We start from the raw sequence: 12,903 nt of genomic DNA, 5'->3' as shown, positions 1-12,903 counted from the left end.
TAATATTCGAGAATATTAGTCAGGGGCACGAGCTCATGCATCCCTGAAAATTGGTAACCCATTTGGACAGTTTCTGTGTCAGAGCAGTACATCAGCCACACAGCCCCAGCCTGGCCAGGAGGCACCCCAACAAAAAAAATGCATGTTAAAGAAAGGAAGTCCTTTAATAAGGGTCTCTTGACAGGTTTACATTACAGTACCGCACACTAGGTTTTACATGGCATTGTTATAGAACCAGGGATCAGACACTCTTCGTTATACTATATTAAAAAAAATAAAAGCAATTGCATGCTTTGTGGGTTTTGAAAAAAATGATATTGAGAGCTATTATTCTGTACAAACTTCAAATAATACAAACATGATTTCCCCTGAAGATCAGTTATGAAAAGGAGACATCCCTCTCCAACACCCCTCTTCTCCCACCAAAGAGTACTTCCACGGTTTTCCTCGCCTGTCTTTTTATCATTTTTTAAACATTTAAGACAGTACATTCTTACACCATTATATGAATAAATTCTCTGTATACTTTTAGATTTGAATATAACCACATGTAATATGCTAATTCTTTAAATAAAAAAAAACATCATAATTGGCAACAAAAATATGTGCACTACTGTGATACAGCACAAACCAGCAAGGGAGTGTTTGAAACTTTGCACTGGGAGAACAAGACTCTATTGTGTTGCCCGTTCCCAGGCTTAACTCGGAGGATTGGGTAATGGAGCAGTTCAACAGAAACTGAAACACTCCACTACAAGCTAGTTTGACAAAAAGTTAGAGCAACGGCGTTTCTGCAAAAGCTGTTGCCATTCACATAAAGCCCTTTCCTTAAGTTCAGAAATGATTTTATACAGAGGCTGAGCCTGAAAACTGGAAGGCCAAGGTTATTCATCACACCAACCTTTTCTTCTGCTCACCAGCAGGACTTTGAGGTTTAAAAGGTGCTTTAAGACCACGTGAAGCAGACTCTTGGTGCAATTAGATTTATAAACCAAAATAGATCAGCTCAGCCAGAAAGAGACCAGGGGACCAGGACTAAAAACCTCTATGATAATCAATCTGCCTCCTGTATAGTTGGCCAGTTTGATGCATAAAGCTGGCTCTTCCATGTAACAGCGGTGATTTCCAATCCCAGTCCTTGGGAAAGACAGCCCTTCTCTGGCTCCTAACCCTTCTTCTTTCATTCCTTCTTGAAACTGTTTTTTAGCTTTTAGGACATGAGCAACTGAAACTTGTATATGTACAATTTTAAACCCATGTTACAATATTCAAGTGTTTGAGAGCCAAAAACGTCCACAGAGTTCAGTTCAACTACACGATTGAGTGCGTAGCTCTGGAACATACTTGAACGCAGCTGTCTCTCCAGAGCTGACCTTGAGAAACTGTTTAAGGGAAGTGGTCCTAAGCACCCCTCTCGACCACACTCTTGCAGTGACAGAGGGTTAGTGAAAGTGTTTAGAACGGTCACTACAGGGCCAGCTGGTCGCAGGGGGGCGCAGAAGGAGGATGGAAAGGGACCACACTGCCAGATCCTCACGCAGAAAGATGACTGGTGCGATACTGTCACCATGTCACCATGGCGCAGTCACTCTGATCGCCCTCTGATTAGAGGGAACACAAGTGTCTCACGATCTGCATTATGACCTACCCAGGACCCTAACACTGCTTACAGAGGGCTGATTTGATTGTCCAGTGTTTTCAGCATTTCAAGGGACGTTATTACTGCATTATTTAATCTTTCGGTTTAAAATCTGAAAACAAAAGGGACTAATTAAGCACGTGATTCCTTTAATTTCAGTACCTGAGAAATACCCAACAGATACTGCAGTCATGAGGGCCAACACGGAACTCCTCATTTAGGAGCAATTTTACGGCCTCGTGCTGTCTAGGAACTGTAGGCTCCAGGTAGGAAACTTGACTATTTTAATTCTACTGGGTCAGCCAAGCTGAACAACACAGTGGTGATTCCTCCTTGCAGTGTGGCTCAGGATGCTGGACCAACATTAGCCCCAAACAGCGGTCTTGTCTGCAACGCGGCCCTCAACTGACTGCCTTAACCCACAGCATTCGTACTAGAAAGTGGATCAGATGGGACGTTTGCTCACAGATGAAGGCTGTGGAGCAAAGGATATCCACAAGAACAAGCCTGCTAAGCACAAGAAGAAGCAAGTGCAGGACACTGAAAGAAAAGCTGAAATAACAGCTTCTGAAACACCAGTAAGCAAGTCTGAGCTGATTTACCTTAATACTAAGAAATGTCCTAAACATTGTATTTGTAAAAGAAAGGAATAACTCATGTTTGTAAAAAGGCTATGGAGCCACTGTGTAAAAAAAGTCTCTTGGTATTAAAAAAAGAGGCAAATGTTCCCTCAAATTGCTTCTTTTTTTGTAGTGCAATTTACAGCTTTGTAATATGTTACAAAAACAGGTCCTCCAGTATTTCATACTGTGTAAGAAAAAAACATTTAAACTGCAGTACTTTTTTTCCCTTTGAGGAATAAAAGTTCAATTCATACTACAGATCACAAATTCAAAAATATTATGTTTCTTGGCAATTATATTAAGTCTAATTGTCACAGTAACGCACTGTGACGTCAGGCCTCGATTACCTCTCCCGGCTGACAAGAATCAAACAAGAGTTGGCGAATCAATGAAGTCAAACAGCTTTGCTGTTTTTATAAAGCTACAGAAATACCTTCTTGTCCAAACAGCACAATCATCCAAAATAAAAAAAAACTTTTGTTTAAAAAAATAAACTTAATTTCACATTTTGTCAAAAATAAGTAGATTAACCTGCATTTAAAAAAAAAAAAGACACCCTAAAAACATTCTAAAACTGTTATAATTATCCTATTGTAATATTAAATGTCACATTTTACATTATGAAGCTTTCAAATACACACATACATTACATTAAATAAACATTCTAAAATATCCAATTGATCTAAATCAGTATGACTCATGAACAAAGTTATATAACGCTTATGATTCTAAGTCTTTCTCAAGATTTAAATAACTATCATTTGTCCTTTTTTTGACTTATAAAGCTATCAAAATTAATTTCAGTGCTTCAAAATCCACTCTTCTGTCACAATCAGATCAGTACCCATTGGTACTTTCAGTAGTAAGCAAGAAGGAAGTTCCAACAAAGAAAAGGCGCAATGTTATACAATATATATATCATTATACAAGTAACAATTTAGATAACCTTCATTCAGAATGCCTTCATTGACATTTACAGTAAAGAAAAATAAGTGCCAAATGACACATGGATATTCAAATGTTTCTTACAAGCTTTCTGAGAAATTTTGGGAAGCATTCATTCAAACTGAACTGCCAGTTTTCATTAAAATCAAATGCCTCACAAAAGTGTATTTGTGTTGTTTTTGTGTACTTCAGGTGTGAAACTAAATGAAAAGTATACGTATTTTAAATACAAGACATTTTGTGATGTTTTATCTGTTACGCAAATAATAATCAATGTAATAAAAATAAGAAACATCCTGGAGTACAAGACTTCGAAATTCCATTACAACATCCATTTGAATAGTTTCTTGAAATGAGGTAAAGTGATATCTTTCTTAAAATAAATATTTTAGCAATTGATAATGATTTTCTGGAGTGTCTTGTCACATTTTTATTCCTATCGTTACTGAACCTAAGACAAAATATTTCATCATTAGTTTACCACAGAACAAAATTGCAGCTTTCTGAGCCTCAGCTTCAAACCTAAGCAGAGGACTTAACACCAAATCAAAGATTTAAATGATTCTAAATAGTACTACTGAAAGGAGTTCCACATGAAAAAGGCAGAGGGAGTGATGGCAGGCATGATAGACCAGCAACCTAGCACTAAGAAAAGCTAGGATTGGTTTTAAACCTAATAACATTTATAAACTGAGTCTTGTACACAATAGTAACACAGACATTCTAGTCTGACTGCTGATTCCCACTGTGTGGAATCCAACCCCAGTGGAATGCTATACAGGGAATTGAGGCAGTATAAGCAAATCACCAGTGGTGATTTTCCCCAAACCTCTTTGTTTATAACAGCAAATAACTATGCATGAATTGGATGTGACATCATGTCTTCTAGAAAATCAGAAATTCAAAACATAGGAATTTATATAAGGTAAAAGCACATGGCAATGTTCAAGTTCTTTAAGTATCTGTTGTGGAATACTTTCAGTTTCAATGGAATCAAGACTGAAATCTACATATATGCAGCTAATCATACCAAACCCCCCCAAAATCCATGTTCCTTTCTGTAAGTACTGTACCTACGCCTTCATTTTTCAGCATAAAAGTAGTCTTTATGTATTAGCCTTCAACAGGAATTGTCACCTTTCCTCTAAATTTTGCTGACCCTTGAAAAAAATTAAGCCAAAAACACACAATCTAGTCATTATCTAGTTATGCATCAGTGTCCTTTTCTGTTGCTTTGATAAAAGCATTTCTTTGTTTCTAAAAAAAGAAAAAAAAAATTCAGTGCTGTCTTTCCTTTAACATGCTCAGACCACATGTTTCCACACAAATATATATAGTGTTTTTGTGCGGCAGTGCAGATCAAAGCACCCCAAGAGCAGAACAGAGACGCATCAACAGATGCGAAAGGCCTTGCTGTAGAACCTCTGGACCCTCATTGATGGGCACCTCTAATTCACCTGAATCTCTTTCCTGCACAAGTACCCTGCATCAATCAATACCTTCATGCAATAAATAAATATTTAAATACATTTAGGATTAGGACTACAGTCTCGTTAACACATAAATGAATTTTGCCAGGTGACGTGTGATGACAGCAGATAATTTAAAACATTGTGGTAAAATATAATTACACCCTTATTTCTTAAAAATACTCCTTGTTCATACTCTAAGCTCTAATGTCTTTCTGCTGACTATGCACTGTACCTTGTAACATTCTGTAATAATCTTTTTTAGTTCCCTGCAATTCACACAATTCACACAATTCATGAGAGATAACCAAATATGAATGTGACAGAAACAAATGGTAAAAACGTACTTAAGACTATTAAAGATGATGTTATTTGTGAAAAAAAAAACTCAGATGAAATTGTTTTTCTTTTTTGTGTGTGGTACAGTACACATTGAAAAGTGGCATGTTGTGGGGTTTTACAGTTCTTCACGAATAGGAAAAGCCTACGTGTTTATTCTTCTGGTATAACATAAACCAATGTGTGTTTTATAGCAAATTTGCTCTAAATCTTCATGTTACAGTTAAGAAGTGATTGCTCATGCTTTGTTGAGGTCACGCTAATGACTTGTAGTCCAAAAAAAGCCTGAGCTAACAGAAGGATGTCTGATCCTCGTGTGAAGCAAAGATCACGCACAAAATATATATATATAAAAAAGAAAAATGTAAAAAAAAACATCCTATCTCACACAAGAACTGAACAGCTTTTGCAGATACACACACATTGCAAACTACGACACTAGATCTTGGAATTCAAAAACAAAGCTGTTCCTATAGTTCATCAAACAGCTGTAGATCCAACCGTACTACAATCTCTCCCGTGGGGACTTCATGCAGAAGAAGCCTCTTAGTGATTGGTCCCTTTGAACCCTGGTCTTTCTTGATATCAGCCGCCCGGATTTCTGTCCTGCCCAAGAAGTCTGCAACACAGAAGGGGTACTGGGTGAGAGCAGTGCTTTCCCTTCTCTCCCTGGTCAATAGCGGGTCCGAGATCCTCAGGGAAGCTTGGAAAAAAGGGTATCGATGACAGAACACCAGTGTGTTTAAAATCAGTGCCATTTCTGTTCTAATCTAATCTAAAAGTGTAGAGACCTTTGTTTTGTATTCTTTTCAGTGTGATGTTTCTGTCGACCATGGACAAAGAAAGGTTCTTTTAAAAGGAGTGGAATGGCTGTGGGCTAAAATATGAAAGCTTGGCCTCTTTTGGCAGCACACAGGACGTATTCACATCAACAACTTGTCCAAAATGCTGTAGGATCCAGAAACCCCTGAGCACACACGTGCTACAGACCAGAGGTCATGAGTGTAGAGTACAAAGTCTGTAAACAGATAGTTCTGAAGCCGGCACAGGGCTAGGAATCAGTTGGACTTTCTTACCGTCAGGGGAGAACTGATCCCGTTCGAACACGGTAACACACAGCACGTCCTGCTCCAGGTCCTTGATGAAGAACTGGCAGTTGGAGTTCCACTTGGGGTTCAGCGTGTCCTGCATTGTCTTGGTGATGTGGCACTGGGAGCCCATGGTCACCTCACAGTATGGGTTGCTCTTCCCTGTGGGCAGAAGAGACCAGTCAGGACAGGCTTCTCCACGCAAGACACCAGCAACAGCTCCAGAGGTGGCATTTTTCACATCTGGGTTTTCCCTTGGGGGGGAAACAATATCTCCTCAATGCTTTTGTCCAAGACGACTCACGATAAGATGATGAGAACAGAGTTATTTAAAAATAAGGGAATGTTAAAATCTATTTAAAAAAGCTACTCTGAAGTAGGCCTCAATTACGCATTGCAGCTTCTAGGAGAAAAGCAAAATGATGGGCTAAATATATGTAAACTCTGTTGTGGAGAATGCTCCACCCTCACCAAAACCAGATATATTGTATGTAATCTTACCATGTGACCTGCAGGGCTTTAGTTCAATACCTTCCACAATATTCACCATCAGTCGACCGATTCCTGTGGCCCTCTGGGAACGCACTGTGTACAACAATAACAGCGGTGAGAAATCTAATGATTTTTTGTAACAGCGTATACATGAATGAATTCCAAAAGCAAATCGCAACATTTCACACAAAGGTCCAATAACAAAAGGGTACCTCACAACACTTAATAACATCTCTGCTGAATTCTGGGAATTGTCAGCTGTCCAGGCCAACCAATGAGAGGCACTGAGAACTCCCAGGCACTCCAGCCTGTAGTGACTCTGAAACCCTGTGAAGGGAGCTGAGTGTGCTGTCTGTGTGCTCTGATCGGACTCACCCAGGTAAGCCTTTTCCCTCTTCCTTTTCTCTGTTTCAATGTAGAGCTCAGAGGCAGCTTTTATCTTCTGCACCCAGGCTGTTCTGCAGACACATGAACAGAAAAGATTAGATCTTGCTGGAAATCCTTATAATGTCCAATTCATCCATAGCTTAATAAGATGTGGTCTTATTTTTGAAAATGACACAGATCCAACTTTACTCGCTCTCAGGTAAGTGCTGTTACCGGCACTCATAACATCATGGCTGGTGTTACTATCAATCTTCCTATCTGCCCATTCCCTGGCAACACGATCAGGCTGATTATCTAGACCACCTGCATGTAATTAAACAGCACTTATCTTCTTTTCCGCAGGGTATTTCAACCAGTATCTCCCTGATCAGTCTTAGTGCTTAAGTCTTAGCACTTGTTTCGAAACTTCTCGGGTACACTCACTGGTCCACATTCCTGCTTTTATTTCCTCTACAGGTGAAAAACATATGCTAGATTTTGAGATGTTTATCAACATCCTAGTGCTAAGTACGCCATTTCATGTGCAGTATACAGTCACCTGCAGAGTGTCCACTGTACAAAAGCATACCTTTCGTTGATGCTCTCCGCTCGCAGCGTGTACACTCTGTCGATGTGAGAGATGTGAAATATGGGCTCATCGCCAGAGGGGTCTGTGGGCAGCTTCACCAGCACTTCGTTCAGAAATATTGGCTGTGAAACCAACACAGGATATACTGAGTAAATTTACTGTATGTGAACTCCAAGTAGTTGTAGTACCTCTGGGGTTTTGATTGATCTGAAGCTAAAATCTCTTGAACCCCTACAGCTGTACCAAATACAAACAGACAATCATTAAAAGAAAGTCATATAAACACCCGGACAAAGTGGTGAGGAAATAGGTGGTGGTATGCTTTTTCTACAATGCTGGGCCTTTGCCCAGCCAGTCGGACGAGGGACTCACACTCTTGTACATCTTGTACTGCAGGTTGGACTTGGGGCTGAAGACCTTGTCAGACCCGGAGGAGCCCAGCGGTTTGATGGTCTGCGTGAGCAGCAGGAAGTCGTTGAAGAGGAAGCCGTACAGCTCCTTGTTGCTCTTGGCCTTGTAGAGCTTCCCACTGTGAAGGAACTTGCGTGGCCCCAGGCAGTTCGTCACGGAGTTGAACACCAGTTGCTTCACGAAAAAAGGGAACAGGTGAGCGTTTCTGAAGGGGGAATAAACTCCAAAGAAGTATTTTTCTTCACTAACCTTCAAAAATTTAAAACCTGTTTCTACATGAAATCTCTTCCAGAAGACTGGTTTAATGAGCGCTCAGCTGGCATGAAAACCAGAAAACACAGGGTTTGTCTGGGATCACTGAGGAAGTACAAAATTATATGCCTGTTTTTAATAACTCCATATAATAACAAAAGCTTATATTTATTCCTGAATACTTCAAATATAACTGTTTATCGCCGTGCCAAAGAATTAGATCAAATAATTCAGTGAACAGTGCCTACAGATGCCAGCAGTCCTGCCTGCCCAGGCCCCTGGCCTAGCAGGCTGTGAGCATTACCTCAGACAGGCCCTCGCACTGCACATGGGCCTGGATCCACTCCAGGCGGTCCGAGTTCTCCTTCTCCCTCACGCCTTCGTTCACCTGCGAGCACAGCTCCTCCGCCTTCTCCTGCGCCTGCTTCAGGTGGCTGTGGTCCGGATGGTTCTCCGGAGTGTTCTCCAGGATCTGGGTCAGAACACCGCCTGTCACTGTAGGCAAGCGTGAAACCCTGGACTTTGTACCCCTGTCAACTCTACTGCCTGTCTTTTCATACAGTCACCCAGCAAGCCCTGGCGGTCTCTGTGTGACATTTCCCCATGGGTGAAGAACTCCAGGGCAATGGAGCTCAACGGTCGTAAGGGAAGCACAGTCAAATCGGCCACGATGAGTCTGTACTCTTATGACGCAAGGAGGCAGCTGGGACAGCCTTGCTTTCTGGCCCATTAGATTAGGGAGGCGAGTAGTCACAGACCAGTGGTTATTCTTTGTATCACTTGCCCTTGTGAAAGTCTATACTTGTACAGTTTTCCTATGGTTACATCACGGTCATGTCACATTAAGACGAGGATGGAATAATAAATAAGGCTTCACTGAAAAGGATGAAGGAGGCTGAGAAAGTTTACATTAAAAGTTTAGTGGGAGAATGATCCTGCAAGATGGTGCCATGTTTGTCTCTTAGAATTACAGAGTAGGTGGAACATTTTACTGGTCTGTGTAAAGCAAGGGGATCTGGGTATAAAAGAGAGGCCCTTGTTTGAGACAGGGGGAGAGCTACCTGTCAGGTGTGTTATAGTGTTTTTCCCTTGCATGAACCCCCCTTCAGTGTGACACTCTGTCCTGATGAGCCATATTTCATTAGTCTAAATGACAGAAAGGGTAATGGATATCTCTGTGTATGTTAAACAATGGTGTTATTGGACAGCCTGTGTGTCTGCTCAGAGATGCAGGCTGTGAAAACAGTTCCCCACAGCCTGTACAAAACTGATCATACCTCTCCACCAGCTTTTACTGGGATTTCACTGCACAGGTTCTGTCTTATTTTTTTAATCTCCTTTAAGACCTAACTTTAGTAATTAAAAAATGTCTACAAACCACTTCATTTTGGAAAGTGTAAATTGCAGAGTCTTGTTTTCTTTATATGCATTCAATGATAACTTGGGGACAACTTGCTTGTCTTGGGCTGGACTGCTGTAACACATCAATTTCCCTACGGGATTAATAAAGTATTATCTATCTATCTAACACTTTGTGAACCCATGTGACTTGAAGCACATTTGAGGAGAGTTACAGGCACTTATTTCCGAGAGCTATGAAACAGCTGCCCAGTTATACGGATACGGATAGCCTTCGCCTGTCTGGTTCTCTGGCTCAGAGCAGACAGCTTGCTTACATTCTTAATGATGAGTGGGTATCTAGTGACTCTCTGCATGGGCTTCAGTAAGAAACTGGACAGTGGCATCCCCTTGCAGCGCGGGTCCATTGCTAACCTCTGGAAAAGAACCACGACATGGTAGGGATAAGACGGAGGAAGGCAGCTCTGTTCCAGGCATAAGAATTACACGTTGGCATCTTAAACCATTTCATTTCATTCGAGTACCTTCACCACCCACGTAAGAGGCTCAATATAATTCAAAGAGGTAATTTAACAAGCCATAATTTAACAAGTATTTACTGTGCAGTAAATCTACAGTATGAATAACTTTACATCAGCTTTAAGGTGCTAATAATTGGATCTGTAACTATGTTAAACAGAGCTGAAGAACATTTCAAAACTCAGTTCTGCAGACATGTTGATTCTGTAAGCTGAGAAGTGTGTGTCAGAAGCTTCAGTTTCACATAAGAAGTGGTACCTTTGTTAACTTACAGCCACTTTGTGAATGAACAGCTCACGTTTTGAACATAACTCCTTAGATTTGTCAGGAGGATTGCATTTCATACAGTAGTAAATATTCCTGCATCAAAAATTTGATGTTAGTCTCTTCATTGCTGTTTTGCCCTGTGGCTTAAAATGGCGTTCTATTTTCAGATTCATCATCTGCAATAAAAACTGATACCAGATTTTTATCTTACATTTGAAAAGGGACCAATACAGAATTATGCTCAGATTTACAGTGAAGCTGGCTAAGTTTCACTTTCCTAGCTAACAATGTATGCCAAAGTGAGATTTAATTTTAAAAACCCACAAACAAGCAACCAACAAATAACCATACAGGATATTGCTGCAGAAAATGATGATCAACTGATTGATATTAAATCTAAATTAAAGATTTAAATCAATCTTGTCGTACCCTGGCTGCTACGCCCATTTTAATTTAAATCCCATGAAACAACTCAGGCCTCTATGATTTTGTAATACTGTCATTTCTTATGAGCCTGTCAACGAATTTCAGATCGATGAGCAAAACTGAAATTAAGTAGGGCAGACAGCCACTAAGCCAGGGGAACTGCAGTTCTAGTCTGCTGCCCCAGTGGACCTTGCCTTGACAAAGTCCTTGAAGTCTGGCACTTCATCAGTCTTCTGCTGAATGAGAGTGGCGCCGTTCAGTTGACAGCTGCAGAAGCGAATGTAGGGCTGCATGTGGGGCAGCTGGGCAGTCAGGATGTCACCGATCATCTTCACTGGCATCCGCTCACCAGACATCTTCTTCCGTACCCGCAGAGCCCTTCGCAAACACACACCTGCAGTTAGCACTCAGCCTGCAGGCAGGAGTCTCAGAGATCACACCCTGCAGGCAGGAGTCTCAGAGATCACACTCTGCAGGCAGGAGTCTCAGAGATCACACTCTGCAGGCCGGAGTTTCAGAGATCATACCCTGCAGGAGGGAGTGTCAGAGATCACACCCTGCAGACAGGAGTCTCAGAGATCACACCCTGCGGACAGGAGTCTCAGAGATCACACCCTGCGGACAGGAGTCTCAGAGATCACACCCTGCAGGCAGGAGTCTCAGAGATCACACTCTGCAGGCCGGAGTTTCAGAGATCATACCCTGCAGGAGGGAGTGTCAGAGATCACACCCTGCAGACAGGAGTCTCAGAGATCACACCCTGCGGACAGGAGTCTCCGAGATCACACCCTGCGGACAGGAGTCTCAGAGATCACACCCTGCAGGCGGGAGTCTCAGAGATCACACTCTGCAGGCCGGAGTTTCAGAGATCATACCCTGCAGGAGGGAGTGTCAGAGATCACACCCTGCGGACAGAAGTCTCAGAGATCACACCCTCCAGGAGGGAGTGTCAGAGATCACACCCTGCAGGAGGGAGTGTCAGAGATCACACCCTGCAGGCAGGAGTCTCAAAGATCACACCCTGCAGGAGGGAGTGTCAGAGATCACACCCTGCAGGCAGGAGTCTCAGAGATCACACCCTGCAGGCAGGAGTCTCAGAGATCACACTCTGCAGGCAGGAGTCTCAGAGATCACACTCTGCAGGCCGGAGTTTCAGAGATCATACCCTGCAGGAGGGAGTGTCAGAGATCACACCCTGCAGACAGGAGTCTCAGAGATCACACCCTGCGGACAGGAGTCTCAGAGATCACACCCTGCGGACAGGAGTCTCAGAGATCACACCCTGCAGGCAGGAGTCTCAGAGATCACACTCTGCAGGCCGGAGTTTCAGAGATCATACCCTGCAGGAGGGAGTGTCAGAGATCACACCCTGCAGACAGGAGTCTCAGAGATCACACCCTGCGGACAGGAGTCTCAGAGATCACACCCTGCGGACAGGAGTCTCAGAGATCACACCCTGCAGGCGGGAGTCTCAGAGATCACACTCTGCAGGCCGGAGTTTCAGAGATCATACCCTGCAGGAGGGAGTGTCAGAGATCACACCCTGCGGACAGAAGTCTCAGAGATCACAGCCTCCAGGAGGGAGTGTCAGAGATCACACCCTGCAGGAGGGAGTGTCAGAGATCACACCCTGCAGGCAGGAGTCTCAAAGATCACACCCTGCAGGAGGGAGTGTCAGAGATCACACCCTGCAGGCAGGAGTCTCAAAGATCACACCCTGCAGGAGGGAGTGTCAGAGATCACACCCTGCAGGCGGGAGTCTCAGGGATCACACCTTGCAGGCGGGAGTCTCAGAGATCACACCCTGCAGGCGGGAGTCTCAGAGATCACACCCTGCAGGCGGGAGTCTCAGAAATCACACCCTGCAGGAGGGAGTGTCAGAGATCACACCCTGCAGGCAGGAGTTTCAGAGATCACACCCTGCAGGCAGGAGTCTCAGAGATCACACCCTGCAGGCCAGAGTTTCAGATGTTACACCCTGCAGGAGGGAGTGTCAGAGATCACACCCTGCAGGAGAGAGTTTCAGAGATCACACTCTGCAGAGAGGGGTCTCAGTGATCCCACCCTGCAGATGGAGCACTCAGACATCACAACCTGTAGGCAGGGGTCTCAGAGATCA

At 42.9% G+C, this 12,903-nt stretch overlaps 1 protein-coding gene across 3 annotated transcripts in view; it reads right to left on the bottom strand.

Moving 5' to 3' along the window:
* Window positions 1-145: 145 nt before the first annotated feature.
* Window positions 146-12,903, bottom strand: part of itsn1 (intersectin 1 (SH3 domain protein)) — a 93,541-nt gene continuing 80,783 nt past the window's right edge. For all 3 annotated transcript variants that reach the window (XM_088914880.1, XM_088914882.1, XM_088914883.1), the window contains 9 exons: window positions 10,979-11,162; window positions 9,890-9,988; window positions 8,518-8,685; window positions 7,923-8,135; window positions 7,551-7,672; window positions 6,971-7,053; window positions 6,605-6,688; window positions 6,092-6,265; window positions 146-5,634 (listed from right to left, as the gene is read on the bottom strand). In XM_088914880.1, the coding sequence (XP_088771006.1) occupies window positions 5,486-5,634; window positions 6,092-6,265; window positions 6,605-6,688; window positions 6,971-7,053; window positions 7,551-7,672; window positions 7,923-8,135; window positions 8,518-8,685; window positions 9,890-9,988; window positions 10,979-11,162 (1,276 nt within the window). In that variant the 3' untranslated portion in view covers window positions 146-5,485. The remainder of the gene's footprint in view (window positions 5,635-6,091; window positions 6,266-6,604; window positions 6,689-6,970; window positions 7,054-7,550; window positions 7,673-7,922; window positions 8,136-8,517; window positions 8,686-9,889; window positions 9,989-10,978; window positions 11,163-12,903) is intronic.

This window comes from Atractosteus spatula, chromosome 4 (assembly GCF_055471065.1).
Source record: "Atractosteus spatula isolate fAtrSpa1 chromosome 4, fAtrSpa1.hap1, whole genome shotgun sequence".
Taxonomy (NCBI): Eukaryota; Metazoa; Chordata; class Actinopteri; order Semionotiformes; family Lepisosteidae; genus Atractosteus; species Atractosteus spatula.
The sequence above is the reverse complement of the archived record's forward strand: the minus strand, read 5'-3'. Positions and strand labels throughout refer to the sequence as shown.